Here is an 18413-nt window from a genome sequence, read left to right as displayed (position 1 = left end):
TCATAATCCATTATGTGGGAGGGGGATAAAAGCAGGATAGCTAATGAGGGATGAAGCAAATAAATAGAAAACTACCAGATAGCGCGAAAAAGCTTTAAACATTATTGTTTATTCGGCAAATGGAGAGTTCCCTTACATCCTATACAGGGTGTCCCAACTATAATGCACCAATATTTGAAAATAAGCAAATGCCACAGTGCTGGACAGAACCAAGGTTATGTTGTTTGCCGTCGCTTGGAGATACTCAGAATATTTTTTTCCATTCCTCCTAAATACATTAGTCTCAATTAATTAATCAATCAATTAAATGTTTTTCCGAGCGTTAAAGAAGCCCGCGATGACATGCAAAATTGTCGCGACTGGCCGCTTGAGGCAGTTTGCGTATATTCGCGGGCTTCTTTCACGCTTGGAAGAACACTTTTATGTAGCACGTATTGAGCAACAGAAAGCTGTATCAGGAGTTTTTCATGCTGCTTTACAATTTTCTGATTTGCACATTTAATCCAATAATATTTGAGAAGTTGAATAATCAAGACTAATTATGTATTTAGGCGGAATGCACAAAATAATCTGAGTATCTCTAAGCGACGGCACACAACATTTACTTTGGTTCTGCCCAGCTACGTGGTATTTGCATATTTTTTAAGTCTTGGTGCATGATAGTCGGGACATCCTGTATAAGCTATGTACTTCCTTGGAGAAAATTATGGTCATATTGCGCGCTGACCCACCCCCAAGTTGGCCCCCGTCCAAATTTGAGTTTTCCCACCCCCAAATTTCATTTGGCTGACCCCTACTATAAGCTTCCCCATGCATTTTCTATGGAGCCCTTTGTATCCCTATGGGTATTCCCTCTGATAAATTTTTTAATTGTTCCTTATCTCTCATAAAGCTGCCAATCATCTACATTTATATTATAATGGTTAAACATTTTAAGTTTGCAAGGTATGCATTTTTGTGCAGATACAAGGCATTTGCAGGCACAAGTTGGAACCAGCTAGCGCAAGACAGAAGTAATTGGAGATCACAGGGAGAGGCCTTCGTCCTACAGTGGACATAAATATAGGCTGATAATGATGATGACAAGGCATTACACTTTTTGCTTGATGAACCTGTGATACTCGCCAAAGAATGTTTATGCATTAAAAGTAGCACTTAGCTGACGACTGTAGCCATTTGTTCAACCCGGTGCAAAACACGTCAGTATATCGCATGCTTCGACATAAGGCAGGCTTCACTCCTCCGCAGATCAGCGCGAGCACTCAAATCTGCGAACGAAAATGTGCAGCATCATAACAACCACGCGGGACGCAGCCGCAGCAAAAGCGCTCAACCGGAAGCGCTAGTGGTAGCGCGACTCGATCGCAGCGCCGTTAGTTCTCGCGACTGCCACGGAGCCCATGTTTTCAGCAGAGCTGTGAAACTGAGCTGGTTCTATTAACGTTGCTCCCCCCCCATGGATATTAGTCTAATTCGGGGATTCTGTACTTGCATGCAGTATTTTAGTACATTTCAGCTTTTTTTTACAGCAGCTAATACATCTTAGTACACGAGAAAAAGGTGAGAGCAGGTACCAACGTTTCGACAACTGGACTTATCTTCTTCAAGGCGACATATGCTCTCTTTGGCACAGTATATATAGGTAGGGTTCTTCTAAAGAGAAGAGAAGGTAAGGCGGATGGGTGAAGTAACGAGCGAGAGTGTGTTAGCGGCGAGGGGGCAGAATTGAAAATAAATATAATGCACTACTGATAGTCCGTGGAGGAGTTTGAGGCAGCTCCGTGTGTTAGCAGCTTGACGTGTCATGGCAGGTTCTTCTTTGCATGGAAGGGGTCTGGATAAGGGGGGGTGTCTGCTCCGCCGAAGGTCAGTGAACTATCGTGTCTGACAGGAAGAATAAAAGTAGCGGCGCAAAAATGGTGTTCGGGCGCACAAAAAAGTGCGCAAGCGCAAAAATTTGACCACCGCTGAACACAAAATTCTTAAAGAACTCGCGGAAAGAAAGGATATTGTAATAAAACCAGCAGACAAAGGCGGCAGTATCGTAATCTGGCCAATAGAAAAGTACAAAAAAGAAGCCTTCAAACAACTGAGCAACCACGCCCATTGCAGAAAACTCGACTCTAACCCAACATCGGTTTACAGCAACCTTGTCTAAAGTGCAATAGCGCAGCTGCTGTCCCAGGAACTAATCACCCAGTCTGAATATCGCTTCATGATGCCCAATAACAAAGAAGCTGGCCGCTTTTGTCTCCTTCCTAAAATACATACTGTTCCCGTAGAAGAAATATTTACAGCAGAAATCCCAGGCAGGCCTATAGTATCAAATAACAACACACCCACCGAGTCACTATCTAAATTCTTTAATCACCATCTGTCAAACATCCCAACCACCCTACCATCATTTGTTCAAGATACGCCCCACTTCCTTCGAATTATCGACTTGATTAACGCTAACCAAATTCTCTCTGGCCATGCTATTCTAGTAACTTTAGATGTTTATGCCCTTTATACTAACATACCCATGCGGGAAGGAATTGGGAAGCCGTGTCGAAGTCCCTCGCAATTAATCCTCAAGCGCACGCTCCCGAAGTTTACCTGTCACTTCTAGAGTTAGTTCTTACGCTCAACTATTTCGAATTCGATTCTATTCACTACCTACAAACTTTCGGCACAAGCATGGGAACACCATTCGCTCCCACGTATGCCAACATTTTCATGGGACTGCTTGAAGCAAACCTGATAAAATCATACCCTCTAAAACCCCACACCTACTTGTGTTACATTGATGACATATTCATAATATGGGAACACTGCACAAATGCGCTAACCGACCTAATTAGCCATTTCAACCGCTTTCACCCGAGTATTAAGTTTACTGCTCACCACTCTCCTAGACAGATCAACTTCCTCGACACGACGGTTTACGTAGAAAATGGAAAACTGAGAACAACACTTTACTGGAAGCCTACGGATAGCCAGCAGTATTTAGTTTGCACCAGTCATCACCCGCGGCATTGCAAGCGAGGAATTTTTGTCGGGCAAGCGAAATGAATAAGAAGAATCTGTAGCGACGACAACGATTATATCCACCTTAAAGTAACGCTAGCGAAATGAAGCCATCCACAAATTCCTCTCGACCAGGCTTATGACGCCGCATCAAGATTAGAGAGGCAGTCGGCATTAGCTCAGAAGCAAGCCATACCAAAATCTGATAGACCACCAGCCTTTATAACATAATATTCTAACGCCCTCCCAAACATAAACAACATCCTACGAAAATACCACCCAATATTACCAAGTAACGAGCGTCTTAGAAAAGCGTTCCCGGATGTACCAAGGGTTATCTATCGCCGCAACAGAAACTTTAAAGACATGTTAGTGCATTCAAAAGTCAGCCAAGATCATTCCCTCGTTATAAAAGCATGTTCTCGCCCCAGGTGCAAAACCTGCAAGCACCTTCAAAGTGACCTTAAAATTAAAAGTACTGCAAATGGCTACACACACGAAGTGAAAACTAGCTTTATTTACTTGCACTAGCTCCGATGTAATTTATATGCTTGAGTGTTCCTTCTGTAAGAAGCAATATATCGGTGAAACGGGACAATCAAGGAACATCAGGCTAAACGGACATCGCGCGGACACAGCTAAAAAGCATCCCAAAGCCGTCGCCGAGCATTTCAACCAATCAGGTCATAACTTTGGTGAACTTAATCTCTACATACTACAGTCAAATTTTTGTTCTGCGCGAGACAGAAAATATAGAGAATCGTACCTCATTCATATTATCAATACATTGCAACCAATAGGCATGAATGTTTCAAAGGGAGCTGTGCTGTGGGGCACCAAATGCGTATCTTGCAACCGGGCGCAAGGGTAACTGGCGACGCAATCTCCCAGGCGAAAGGAGCAAAGCGGGAAGGCAGCACAGGAGGGAGGGGGGGGGGGGCTTCTACTCTGCCAAGAAATGCGTTCTTTTACTTTGCGCCTGTGCCGGCTGTCAGGGTTGTCACACGAACCCTATCTTGAAAGCGATCTCCACACGGCTCTGACCTTTGTATGTGCTGTGGTTACGCCGCTCAGTTTCCGTTGAAGCGATAGACCGCACTTCCCCACGAAAAGCGCAAAAGCAAGAAAAGCGCCACCGCATCAAACTCTTCGCGTCCAGTCGCTGCCGCCGCGCTGTCCGGTGCCGCGTGCGCACCTCCGCACCAAAAGAGAAAAGGAGAAAGCGCGTCACTGTGCGCTGTTCTCTTTCGCGGCCGTCGGTGGGGCGGCGTTTATTCGTATCGACCGATGCGGGTCGAAAATAGATTCGTAACAACCGTTCTCTAGCACGTTGCAAAGTAATGGGGCTCGGCCGGGACCACAGAAAAATTCGTATCATCCGAAAATTCGTATTAGCCGTGATCGTATCATCGAGATTCCACTGTAGTTTATAGTGGAACTGGCTTCATCGCAGCCTTTTCTGACTCCCGTTTACCCTCCCATAGAACTCCATTTCCATGTATACGCCTACTGCTTGCAGTGCAGCCACGTGAGACGAAATACTGGTTATCACGCGGCTTCCGTGGGAAAATCCCGCTGACAAGCGCGGTAGCGAGCCCGCTTCTCCATGAGATGCATTTGCCGATGGGGAGATGAGAGCAGTGTCGGCGATGCAGAGGAGGAGTATGAGATGCGAAACGAAATAATGAAATATAAAGCGACGGCAGCGCGATGCGGGGGCGCGCGGTGGTTGCTTAGGCGACGAAGAAGCCTTTTGCTTGGCTGCTTATCAGCGGTGCGCTTTGCACTGGACACGGCTTCAGTTTCTGTGCACCCATCACGATGCGCGTCGTGAAGTGCAGGTATTGCGCGTATAGCTATTAGGCTTTATGTGCACTTGTGAAATTCCACTGTTCATACCATTGTGCGCACATAGAAACTTGGTAGGCATTCGTAGGAGTTGACGCGGTTGATCGCCCAACGAACCAAACTCCACTTCATATGCATTGCTCTCAGTTCAGCCCGTGCGTGTGATCGCATGAGTAATCTCTATGTAATCGTCTACGGGTACGAACATATCAAGGGTGAGCTTCCCGTTCCGGTATGCCACCCGACACCCCCACTTAACCAGCGCGCCTCGTTGGCGACTAAAGTTGTAGTTTGGTGCCGAGTCAACGAAATGCGTTGCAATGGCTGTACGGCACATGGATAGCGGAGAAACCACCTTGATAACGAAAGTGAGGGTCCGGGCAACACTCGAATGGCGGCAACTTGGTCTGCGGTCGCCATGTTTTCGACAATATGCCGATGCCGATCAATATATGCCGATCAGTTCGAGAAATCGCATGAGACACCGTACTGCACCTGAAATTTTGGTCGCCGTCAGGCTTTCTTTTTTCTTCTCTCTCTCTCTTTTTTTAAAAGTTACTGTTACTTTGTCTGCTTCATGCGAACACCGCGGGTACTTAAACATTAACCTTTAATTTAACGGATGCAAAACTCCCAGTTGCACACTTCGATTCTCGGATATGCGCAGTTGCTTGGTCTACATGTTTTGCATATGTGCAGGCCTTGAAAATCTTTGTTTTGGAACCGCTTATAGTGCGGATATTCGTGACTCTGGCAACTTATGTTATGAGTGGTCTACACTGTAGTGCAAAAATAGTAAATGATCATGCTTTTGTTGTATGGTGGTTGGGTAGTAACTCCTAGTTAGAATTCCTTTTTTAATGTGTTCGGTTGAGTGTGCATGAGATGCTTTACATCTTGAAGGAGATGAGTTGTATAATGGCACACTCAGTATTTATGTAGACTGCCTGAAAGCCTGGCCAGCAAGTGCATAGATGCGCGAAATTTTTACTATTAAGTGAACTGGTACTTCCCTACATCACAGGTCTCAATGTGCAGCCATGTCCTTCCGTCTAATGCAGCGTAGAATGTGAAAAATTTCTCGCTTTACAAGTTGTATCTTCTTTAGTTCTTGTTGCTTTCTGCTGTATACTGTCTTCCATAGTTGCTCACCGTCACCCAGAGCATTTCATAAGGCTTTCCTCTGTGGAAGGCATGGTATAGACATTATTGCAGAGTCGCAAGAGCGTACCTGACGAGGGTGTTTTAAGTCATAATGTGGCGGTGTGTTGTGCTTCACCACTAAAGGGGATAGGCAGAGTAACAGAAGCCTCGAATTGGGAGAAGAAAACACAAGTTTATATAAGGCATATGCACACATAGAAGTGTGTGAGTCAACTGGGATTGACTGATTAACAATGGGCTGGCACCACCTAAATTATTCTTCATTGTCTCTGACCCGTGAAGTCATTCTGAGGTGCAATAAAAACGGGGCGGTTATTGGCAGATGGCACATGGGTTTGGAAACCTGTCCTGGTCTACCAGGACAGGTTTCCTTCCCATGAGAAAGTGCATGGGAATGTTGATGTTGAGGTCGCTTATCATGGGTGTAATTGGCATCGGTTGAGTTGTCTCGTACAACTTTGCATGAGTGAAAGGCATGGATTCAGATTCAGTTCACAGAATTGTGGTGTTGAGGTATGCATCGACGCCATTGCGTGGGCATTCACCTGTTCTGCCGTCCCTACGCCTGTCCCCGTTCCACTCGCGACGGTTGTCGGCAGTGGCGCTCCACTCGCGATATTTTGCGGTGGGGGTGCTTGTATCGTGGGATAGCCGCTGTTGGCTGCTCACGATGGAGTGCGGGTCTCTTTCTCTTAGGGACCAGCACTTGGTTTGTACACGCTTTCCTCTCATCCGTCGGCCCCTTTTGTGTCTTGGACTTGAGCTCTGGTACAGTGCCTTTGCCGGTACGATGAGCGTGTACATTGTGTTTATCCTCTCCAGATGCTAAGCCGAAGAGCGGTGCCTAGTGGTTGCGCGTGGTCGTACTTATCGGAGGCCCAAGCCGAAGGAGATTGCCCAAGCTCTCGTGCATTGGCCCATTGGCTATCACAAGAGCAAGCAGCATAGCCGCGGCGACTTTTCCCAGCGGTGTGTCCCATCTGGAGCCATTGCTTTCGCAGCGATGTGCTAGCGCTGCCCCTGTCTGTATTTCTTCCTTAGTGCAGGAGCCCTTTGGTTCTTGCGCCGCCCAGGGACCGGGTGTTTCTGCCGTGTTGGGTGCCGCCGGAGGCAATAAACGGTTTCCACTAGCTCATGGCAATGCTAAAGTCCTTCGATTTTCTGCTCTTTTTTAAATAGCGACATCTACCTCCTCTCCCGACCCCCCTCTCATACGCAGCCGGCGTCGGCTGCCATGTTCTTTGTAACCCCCCGAAACAGCGTATGCGCGTAGATTAGATAGCATCCGACCGTCAAAGGCTGCTGCTGCACCGTATGAGTCAAATATAAGTTTCAGGCATGGGGCCAGACAGTCAAATACGAAGCCAAAAGCAACTTGGTACTGCACTGTTGAGGCTGAACGTGAAAATTTTCACCGTAATTGTGAACCGTACTTACCGATGGCGTCCTTTCTTGACTCATTGTTACGGCGACGCCTGCAGTGTTGTATTGCGGTCGCCGGTCGCGCAATACGACGCCTGCCACGTTTCTAGCTGCGGTCGCGCCAACCGTAAAAAATCCTTTGCACAAGGAAAAGACAAAAAAAAAAAAAGCACACAGAAACACTGCTCACCATAATGCGTAATAAGCCTGCCCTGAAGTTTGCTCGCAGCAGCGTGCAAACGAGATTCATCGGCGGTGCTTCAAAGCTTGTAGCTATTTACAAAAAAAAAGTAAAAAATATCTAGGGACTTCAGGCAATACTGTGTTCTTGCGTGCCTAGTGCTCGGTAGCCCCTTTGCGGCCTGAGCGCGCGCTAGAGGTGGCGGCTGACGCTGCCCTGTGGCTCACTAAGCCCAAACCCGCAGTGGTCGGTACTCCTCTGAGACCCTAAGACTCCACAGAATGAATACAATGTGTGGGGAGCACACGCTGCCACCCTCTCCCGCTGGCGCTCGCCATCGCTTGCGCACGTAGTGCACTTGGCGGTAGCCGGGCGGACTTGGGAGAGATGCACTTTGCCCTCTCCCGGTTCTCGCTCGCCTCTCGCGACATGCGTGCCCGCACGGGAAGAAGGAAAGTGTCCGGCGGGCGAGGAGGACATTCCCCTCGCAATAAGGTAAAAAGGTATTAAAGGGCGCGACCAAAAGACCCCCGGGCCTCTCTGACCTCGCTACACCTACCTGCCCATACGGATATACCCGCTGCAACCTGTGAGTGACCTCGTTTGCGTGACTACCACACGCAATGAGGCAAGCCTATTTTATTACTTATTATACAGAGCGGACTTCCCTCTGCAAGTGTGTTTTATTGTCCACAGCAATAAACGTTGTTGAGTTGACTCGCTTGTTGTCTTATTCGCCCGAACCCTACGTAGCGGTGATTATACGTGCTACGGGTTGGGGAAGACCCCCATAAATGAAGCTGTCATCTCCTGGCAGTGCAGTTGAGTCATTGGGGATTATGTGGCGCAATACAAATCAATAACATATGTTACCAATTGAAATTTTAAATACTGACTCCACTCAAATGCTGCATGGTATAAGATGTTTCAATGACACAGTATATTCTTCCGAGCATTTATAAATTTTTTATTTGTTTATTGATGGCCACTGAAAAAAAATTCCAATCTTTCACATCATATTACTAGATTTACTCGACTGTAGGCTAATACTTCTTAAAAAAATATAATGAACAAAAGTCGGGTTTTGGCTTAGATTCAAGGAGAGTGTTTGGCCGCAACTGCCAGACACTGCTGTCTGTAAGAAGGTCGATGCTACGAGGTGGAAAATGATGTTGCTGATTTTGTGAGGCTATGAACAGAAGCGGTAATGTCTGTAAAGACTGAGATGATGCAGTCGGAGGCAAAAGAGGTTGTAAATGATCGAGGCATTGCTCAGAACAACTTCAGACGCCTGTCTACTTCGACATGCCCTTGCAATGTCTACTTCACTTGGCCTGGTAGTGAACTGGGTCACGGCAACATAGGATGAAATTTTGGCCAATCTGATAATGTGAGCATTCCAAAATGCAACATCGTGATTCTTTTCGCTGTCAAATGCCTTTTTTCATTCTGCTTACATTCAAGTGAAGTTCATTTTTTATTTTTCTGACCTTCCAAATTTTGGAAGCCTGCCTAAAATTGAGGCTGGCCTAGATTCAAATAAATATGGCAGTATATTTATACGCTAGCATTGCAGGCATTGTGCTTCATTGGCAATGTATTTTATTTATTCTTTTTGTTGTCAGGCACCCAAAACACCTCTACAAAGGAGTATGGACAGCTTAGGCAAACAGCTGTCATTATATTCATTCGGTATTATCGGTCTCATCATGCTTCTGGGCTGGATCCAGGGCAGGCCCCTGCTTGAAATGTTCAACATTGGTGTCAGGTCAGTTGCAAGTTGCGATAGTTGCTATTTGCTATTTAGTTAATTCCTCTGTGTGCCATAATGGTCATGTCAGCATGAAGTAAAGTTTTGACAGTGTGCATTGTTATTTATCAAGCCATAGTTGAACTCTTGCAAAGCAAAGTGTGGCTTGGCAGGACATCAGCTGCAAGAGTACTTTTAATTCTCAGTGAGTAATTCACAAAAATCCATTCACTAAAATTTTTGCAAAAGCAGTAATTTTCTTTCTGGCATTTCACCATCTTTTTTTATGGCAATTTATGTGCCTTTTGGTGACTACGTGATATCTGCAAACTTCACTAAAAGTATAGGTACTGAGCAAAAATCTTGGTATTTCCAGCTTGCGTAGAAGGCATCACTCTCAGGCACTTTTTTACCACCTTATAGAAATCTTGCTGTTTGTTCGACTGTAGTATAGACCATTACTTTGGGACAGAGAGCACCCTGCCAGTAAACTGTTGTGTGCATATTCAAAGCTAGCATACTGCTGCTTCTGCAGTGCTTTTGAATGGGGGCTTCTGCATCTTTACTACAGTCCAGAGGGCATTATGGCAATGATTAGGGAGCTCTCGTTAGGAAGGTATACAGGGGTTAGCGTCCATTCTTTTTAGGTGAGAGCACAAGGATCCAACAGCTTTCTCATTGATATTACCAGCTAAAAAAGTAAAGCTCCTAATTGCTGTCCAGCTTTTAATGTGTTTTCAATGTCAAACTTGAGTGATGTGCATCTGCTTTTCTACCCACATTGCGTGTACTGGGCATTTCTGTTGGGGTAGGAGTGTTTAGCACTATGCATGGTAATGTTTCCATGCAAGTTTCACTTATCTAACTTGACGTTTGTACTGGAATGAGACTCTCTAACAATATGCACAGCTATTGCACAATGCATGTTTAGCATCACTACACTACTATCAAGGAAGGGGGAACCACCGTCACTGTCAACATTCCTTCTAGGTGCGCTTGACTGTAAGTCCATGAACATTCTTTCAGAACACCTCACTATGCTCCCGCCTATTGCTCAGATCAGTATGACTGCTTTTGTGCAACCAAAAACAATATGTGTCTTCATCTTTCTCTTTGAAGCCTTGCAGTGGCAGCTATCCCTGAAGGTCTGCCTATTGTGGTCACAGTCACCCTTGCCCTTGGAGTGATGCGCATGGCAAAGCGTAAGGCCATCATCAAGAAACTGCCAACCGTAGAAACTTTAGGTGGGAAACTTGTTTTGTGCTGTGTCTGTGTTGAAGCAAAAGAACAAAGGTTGCATTAATTGTAGTTTAAAAAGGTTTTCTAGCAATGTCAAATTGAAAAAGCTTGACCCCTACGTATATCTCCAGAGACCCCTGAACAATATATTGCACATTCCTTTCGATTGTTTTCAAATTCAACTTATAAGTTCTTATGTAAAATACTGTATTCACTTGTGTAAAGACCGCCCTGATGTAAGGCCCGCACCCCCACTTTGGAACTGTGAAAATTTGGAAAAGAAGTTTCACTAAACTTTACGTGCATACCCGAGTGCTGGTTAATTTCCACAAGCCGCTGCTAGGTGGCATTAGTTGTAATGCCGACGATGGCTGTATTGCACTGAATGCCACACTTGGCATCAAACCTACCAAGCTGCAACTGTGGTCGCCGACTCCTACGAAGCGCAATGGTGGCGCTTTTTAGGCCAAGCCGCTGGGTGCGATTAGCCACAGCACCCACCAGGAAGCTCGCCCTTGCAATGTTTGTACGAGTAGACTTAATCTGCAATCGTTTATTAGCATAACGTGCATAGTATAGACTGAAGGCCACGTGCGAGAAGTGGGACTCCGCGAGCCATCTGCTGGAAACTTCTGCAAATGCCACTAAGTTTGTGTGTGCACTTACTGGACGAAACAGTGTAAGCTCGCGTGTGGGCATACAGCTAATAAAGCAGCAAACTAAGACAGCCTGAACTGACAGTGTCGCGGAGTTAAGGCCAAGGCCGATCCAAATAGGTCGCGAAGCTTCGGGCATAAAGTGGTTCAGAACATACTGTCACCGACATCAGCAAGGGTGGTTATGGGAGCAGTGATTGAAGCGTGAGTGTGTTTGGAGGGAACGAACATTGGGAAAGAAATAAGCCTTTTTTTAATCAAAGCGAGACATCGTTAGATTCAGTCAACGAAAATAAGATTCCTAATAATACGCGTGATGACAAAAGAGAAGACAACTCTGTTTTATCATTCTCAATAAAAACCATTATTCAGCGCCCATTGTAAGAGGGAGGCGTTGACCCTGCTATCACTTGCAATGCAATGCATCTTTTAAAGAGTGCAGAAAGGCGCGCTCGTAAAGTTCAGCTATTACAATACACCCCCCTCACACGTGTTGTTTTGCTTTTCAACATTTGTCCGAATTTGGTGACATGAGTAGTTTCATTGTTTCTTCACCTGTTGAGTCAAAAGTAGTGGGTTACGACCGTCAAGTAATTGTTTACTTTAGTTTTTTTCGTGCGGCTGCGCTGGCCGACGGGTTTGGCGTCGGATGATAGGACAAGCACTCTACACCTAAAGCTTTCCTCGGCCTCCAAAGAAAGTATATTCTGCAAAAGGGTGCCGTTTTGACACCTGTACGGCTGACTGTTTCCTGCATCGCTTTCTGCGCTGAAAGCTAGAAACGCCGCTGCCAGTCGAATGGTGGGGCATTTGAATATACAGCTCTAATGGCAGGCCACCAAAACTAATTTCGTGCCTTTGAAAACGAAATGACGTCACTTCTGTTTTTAGCGGATATGGCGTCGCATTATTTTTGCTTCCGCCGGTAGTGTTCCCTCGTCGGACACCATCGATGAACCGCCATGTTTTGAACGTATGGGCTTCTATGGAAGCTTCGCTACCAGGTATATTTACCTTGTTAAGGCCGTCTGTGGAGTATCTGCACTTCACGATGACCTGCGACGCACATTGGGCTGTGCAATGGCTAATCAATGAACTTCAAGTAACTTATTCTAATGGAGCACAACACTGAGCAAAAGTTTGTAAATGAATTTTCGGCTGTGCTGGCGCTCTGGAGAGGAGCAAAATCAATTTTACCATCGCAGTTTGTTTTTTCGGACTCCCCAATTATTAGTTAAATTTCGTGGCATTGTCCGTGTCCAAATAATTGATCGGCCACTGTAAATGTGTTTATAGTTGACTGCCAGCAGTCACATTATTTTGCGTAACAATCTGAATGCAGTTGGGGCTCCATTGGGTAGCTATACCCTACCTACCCAATCTATACCCTACCTAGCTATAAGCCTACCCAGAAAAAAATCCGGAAACTGTGGAGATGGAGTTATGTGGAGATGGGTTTGCACAAGGCTTACCCTACAAGCGACGGTCAGGAAAGGGCACGACGCTCCTCCACTCCGCAACACACAAAGGCGCTACGGCAGGGTTCGTCGACTCTCCGACACGGCGCAGAGAAGGCTCCGGAGTCTGATCGCCAACAAACACGGGTTTATTCACCCAAGGTACAGCTCAGTGCTACAGTCACGGCGCTTACGAGCCAAGGCTTGCCGCAAGACCGATCGAGTACGCGCGCCCGCTGCGCTAGGGCTAACCGGGTAGCGGTCCACCAAGCGCGATAACGAGGAGTCGCGAGAACACAGGTCTCATGTAACCACCTCGTTGCGAGCCTGTGAGCCTCTGCCGCGGCGAGGAAGCGCTCAGCGGACGAGAGCTCGGGTGGAGAGGGTGTCCGGGGGCCGCCGCGCTGGAGGCCAATCAGGGCGCGTCCCGGTGACGTGTCTCGCGGGGCGAGCCCAATCCCGGGGGGGAGAAGCACGGTTTGCGCGGGAAAGTAAGTCCGGCGCGCTCGCCATGTCCGCCATGTTGCCGTTACGGCGGCGGTTCCCAGGGATCGAGCTAAGCGCCACGCGCGAGCTGGGGGACGAGGCGCGGGAAGGCACCTCGATCCCCACAAAACAAAGCGTGGGCCTTACACAAGTAAGTATGATATTTATCAGGAATGTTCATCCCGTACCGTATAGAAGTGGTGTAGTAAAATTATTGCTGTCAGCTTTCGAGAAATAGATGCTTTTTTAATTTTCACCATTGTCTTGTCAGAAAAAATGAAACGCTCTCGTGAGGCGCGGTCTGAATACCGCAAATAGACATGAATATTCAGGAAGTAACATCAACATGCCAACCTAAACATGCAATGTTTTACCTCTGTCTTTGTCTCTGAACAAAAAAGAAATGCAGTTTTTACAACAAGTAACATAAGGAGACTGCTACTTTCTCCACATGCATGGAGATGCAGCTGTTGACATAACGATGGTATTTAAACAAGAAATAATATTTTCACGTTTGTAATGTACCAGTCGGTAATGAGCACCGACTTTAAAAGGGATCATCTTCCTGCGCTGTCTTCGGCCCTCGGAAGGATAAAATGTAGTGGTGTGCGAATACCGAATACAGTCGAGTCCCGCTACAACGAAATTCACGGGACACGCAAAAAATTTCGTTGTAGCGGAACTTCGTTGACGCGAAATGAGCATGTACAGTCGCATCTCGATAATTCGAACTCGAAGGTGCTGGAAAATTCGATCGAATTAAAAGGACTTATTTTTGATGCATTTGTGCACCATAGCACGACGTATGAACGGTGCGAGTAGTGAAATATTGCAGCGGGCAAGCACATAGCAAGCGAGGGCCGCGAACTGCCCAACGCGGCCAACGCTCGCTTCCCGATAATGGCAGAAAACGAAACTTCAGGGAGCAGGCGGCGCCGACAAGCCCGACGGGTGCGCGCGGGGACCGTCGAAGGTGAGCGGCAGGGAAGCGGATTTGGCCTCGGCAACCCCGTCGCTTCTGTGGCTCCCCTCGCGCTCCCTCGTATCTCCCTGACCTTCGACTGTGTCCGTGTGCGCCCGCCGCCGTTCCGGCGCCAGCTTAGCCCGCTCCTCGAAGTTTCATTTTCTGCCATTGAAGCGAGCGTTGGCCGACATGGGCAGTTTCGTTGGCTGGACTGGGCCTCCGTCGTTGCTTCCCTCTGCGCCACAGCGTTGGCGTCGGCACGTACACGCGTGTTCCGGCGCGACGCAGAAACGGCAAACCTTGCCATTTGAGAGAGTGAAATTTCCGCGCGGATCTTTCTTTTTTTTTTCTCCGCATGGCGTTTGTTCTAAGGTGGTGTCGGAGCAATGCCGGTCGGAGGCGCCGCCACGTGATTTGGTGCGCTGCTGAGAGCATTGTCGGTGCGCGGTATGTTCGAATTAACCGTCGCAAATGCTTTCGCATTCCAATTACCGGGCATTTTTGCCCATTGGAATACACATAACTTTGACGGGACCACAGCATCAGTTCGAATAAAGTGTGTTCGAATTAACGAGATTCGACTGTGGCCAAACGGCAACGCGGCAAACGAAACCCAAACCATCGTCCGGGAAATCTTCGCGATGGCGTGGGGGCAAAAGTTGTGACGTACCGAAGGCGGTCAATAAAGTGTCAAACGAGAGAATGCATTTCGCACCACTTACTCATTTTGCGGCACATGCACCGTCGCAACGAAGCAGTTTGAATTATCACAATTTCATGGCATATTAATGACAAAGTCAGCAAATTTGGCAAGCTTGCGTTTACCGGAAGTTTTATTTCCAGAAGTCGGTCAGCCTGGATTGTGAGACGGCAAGCAAAGGCGTTACGCGTGTTTCAGAGTCCGTTAAAAGAGCCATCGCAATGTCATTGTCGTGGGCTCTGATAACTTTAAAAATAAGGTCAAAAGGATCCATTACTTTCAAAGCAGTCGCCGGAGTCGGTGTGTCTAGTGGGTTGTCATTTTCCCCAGACGAGGAAACGTTGGCATCACGTTGACAACAGCAGATGCGGTGTAGCCGCCGTATCTTGAAAGCAATCTGCGCCGTGCACGAAGTGCGCGCCCGCTGAGTTCTCATCTTCAAAGCGATCTGCGGTGTGGGCAAAGTGCAACTAGTGCCGGTGCACTGTGCTTTCGACGTTTAGTTCACGTTGATGCGAGAGACGGCGAGAGCTCAATTCGCTTGCTGCTATTGCTGCGCCTTCTCATTCCAGCGTGTTGACGCCGAGTTTCCGCGGTCATTGTGTGAGATGTGTTCATGTTTACCTGTGCGCACGTGACACTGTCCTTGGTCATTTAGTTAGTAAGCGAATGTTTACAAGTTCATACAGGCGATAAAACTACGATCCTTTGTTCATAAAGCTGTCTACTAATCTGCTATAGCAATCGATGCTTCGCCTTTTGGGCGAAACTGTGAAATTTTTTCCTTCCGCTTTCTGTCTTGGCGATCATATGTGCCTTCTCATTGGAGAGAGAAATTTACGCTTGTTCGTTGGCGTAGTCATTTCGACCGGACACACACACCACAGAAAACGGCAGTGATTGTGGTGATCGCATGCAGTCTCGCGCGCAAGACTGCACGCGATCACCACAATAACTGCGCGCACGTGATGACCACGCGTGGCTATAGATTGCCGTGACGGAAATCGGTACTTAGAACTTGATTTCATTCGCGAAAACCTAGTTCGAGCGGACATACGATCGTCACAGCTTTGAAAGGGCCTTCCAATTTGACTACTCGGCAGTTCCAATTTCAATTCAGTCCCAGTTTCGTTCGCGAAAAGTTCGTTGAAGCGGAAATACCGAATAAAACACCTTCGTTATGGAGAGACTTTTTTTGTATTAGTTTCTATGGGCAGCTGACGGGGAATCGGAAAATCTTCGTTGTGGCGGGAATTTCGTTGTAGTGGCATTCGTTGTAATGGGATTCGACTGTAGTAGATTTCGAATTGAATACCAAATTGAATCAGGAAAAAAAAATCTAAATATCGAATCAAGATCAGAAAATATTTAACAGAATTTAATGCTTACAAATTTTGGCCAAGAAAATACGGTGCTGCACATGGTTTGAAGTCTCCTAGCATTGCATAACAACAATCTAGCACCAGACAGACAGACAAAGAACTTTTATTCAGGTCCTGAGGCACTCGTTGGGACTCCCCCGTTCAGGGGGATTCTGTAGCAGTCCCGGGCCGCTCCCACGCAGGGACCGGAAGACCGTGGCCCTCCGCCCTCTCGCAGGCCCTCTGGACAGCCCAAAGTTGAACCGAGAGGATCTAGCTAGCTATCAGTAACATAAATATATAGAAATCAAGAAATAGAGTACGGTCTACTCTTACTAAAAAGAACACCAAATTAGTATGCCAGCACCGATTACAGCTGAGTTCTAGTATGTGAAGGTCTCAAAAATATTTTTTATCTGTAGAATTTCTGTTGAATAGAACAAGTGCTTTCTTTCCTCTGAAATTAATGAATTAGTTAACGGGGCTCTGTTGTACTGAATACCATTGGGGTTCTCAGATTAATAGTGCACATGTGTTTTGCAGCAATATTTTATTTATAACATAGAAAGTTGCTCTACAGCTTTTTCCCAAAAATGCTGAAGAGCTATCTCAACTTTACGGCAAATGGTTATCGCAAGGCCAATCTGCGTGACAGAAGAAAGGACTGCGCATCACGTGACTCGCGTTGCCGGCGCCAACAGTAAAGAACAGGCGCCATCCGCTCCATTTCATTGTCAGGTTCAGCGTGATTTGCCACCTGTCAAAGATACAATCTGCAGGGTCATGGCAAGTCCGCGTGAGGCCCACTCTTGTTTATCCACCGTCAGTGCCAATGCATGCAACCAGGTCATGGCACTTGCACGCCGGCTGTGTAAATCCAAAGCTAGTTTTGTGGCAAGCTTCTCAAAGCTACATAAAAAAAACAAAAAAAAAAACGTCGTTAGTGACGAGAGACTGCCGTTCCGTGTGCCGCAATGATGGTGACCGTGAATAACATTGTTGCCATCTTGTGTGCTCACTTTTGTTTGCGAGGCAGTTTGTCGGCTTTCCGAGTGCCGCATGGCTGCTGCGAATCTGCGTCGATTCGGCATCAAACCGTAACCTTAGTTGCCGACGTCCGATGAAGCAGCGCTGATTAGGCCTAATGGCCTAAGCAGTGTGGCCATGACAAAAATTCTCCGCTGGCCAATGTGGTAGCGCGGGCCACAAGCCGTCGCGGAAGGTTTGCTGCTAGTATGTTTATATAGGTGGCTCATCATGTGATTGGTCCCGAGGTCAAGCGTGCGGGTTAGATTTACGGCTGTTGAAGCGGCGTAAAGTTTGTCGCCGTGTAATCCAACACGAGCTGCATGGCTATCGGCAGCTAATCAGCCCGATCTTCGCAATTTGCAAAAAAACGCACTGCTTATGTTGCCATTCTCTCTGTCCGGGTGTCGCGTTATCATTTCGATTGGTCTTGTCGACCCGGACGAATCTTGTACTGACAGAGGTGGCCCTGGACGACGCGGTGCCGTTCAGGCACTGGGTTGTGATCCCCACATCGGGCTGACATTGAGGAGCGCTCGCAGTAACAAAGTCCACTACCGTGTCCGCAATGCGCTCGGCATTCCTTTTGCGGCGACAATGAAGTGAAATGCTCACTTGGGTGGCATTTTGGATTTTGCGCTTACCGCTGCACTGGTCTTGTTTAAATTTTGCAGAAGGATCACATTTTGGAGTCCACGTTGTTCATTGTAACACTTGCCACATTTAAATAATTGCCTGGTTTTTAAGAAAGAAGTGCAAATTTCTCTTTGCTTATTGGGGTACGAACTGCTGTAGTGATGGCGCAAGCATAAACTTGTGTCGCCGCCTGCCTGCAGCTGCAGAAAACAGCATTTCAGGGAGTGCTGTCGCGTGTTCTACGAGCGGGCAACACGCTGCAACCCTCCCCGACTGGCTGTGGCAAGTTACACTCTGAACGACATGGACTCCAAAATGCGATTAATGCTTTCACATTCACAACTCATAAGTGCTTAGGTGTCCTCGGATTTTTGTAGCTTCACATGTGCCAAAGGGAATACGAAGTACTACTATGGGGCAAAGCAGCCGAATTGCATTTTACTTGTCACTTGTGACTTTGTGTTCCAATTTTTTTTATCAATATCTTTTGATGTCTTTCTAGCTTAAGTGTCCA

The 18413-nt window shown here is 47.0% G+C and overlaps 1 protein-coding gene across 5 annotated transcripts in view; it reads left to right on the top strand.

Annotated features, from left to right (window-relative positions):
- The window catches only part of LOC119435922 (calcium-transporting ATPase type 2C member 1-like), a 185102-nt gene that overhangs the window by 38198 nt on the left and 128491 nt on the right, over positions 1-18413 (top strand). For all 5 annotated transcript variants that reach the window (XR_007465291.1, XR_007465292.1, XM_049660885.1 and 2 more), the window contains exons 9-10: positions 9250-9392; positions 10494-10618. Coding sequence is in view for 3 of the 5 variants with exons in the window: in XM_049660885.1 (XP_049516842.1) it covers positions 9250-9392; positions 10494-10618 (268 nt within the window). In the remaining 2 variants the exon portion in view is untranslated. The remainder of the gene's footprint in view (positions 1-9249; positions 9393-10493; positions 10619-18413) is intronic.

This window comes from Dermacentor silvarum, chromosome 1, assembly GCF_013339745.2.
Source record: "Dermacentor silvarum isolate Dsil-2018 chromosome 1, BIME_Dsil_1.4, whole genome shotgun sequence".
In the NCBI taxonomy this organism is placed as follows: Eukaryota; Metazoa; Arthropoda; class Arachnida; order Ixodida; family Ixodidae; genus Dermacentor; species Dermacentor silvarum.
Note: the sequence above shows the minus strand (reverse complement) of the source record. Positions and strands in the feature narration are given on the sequence as shown.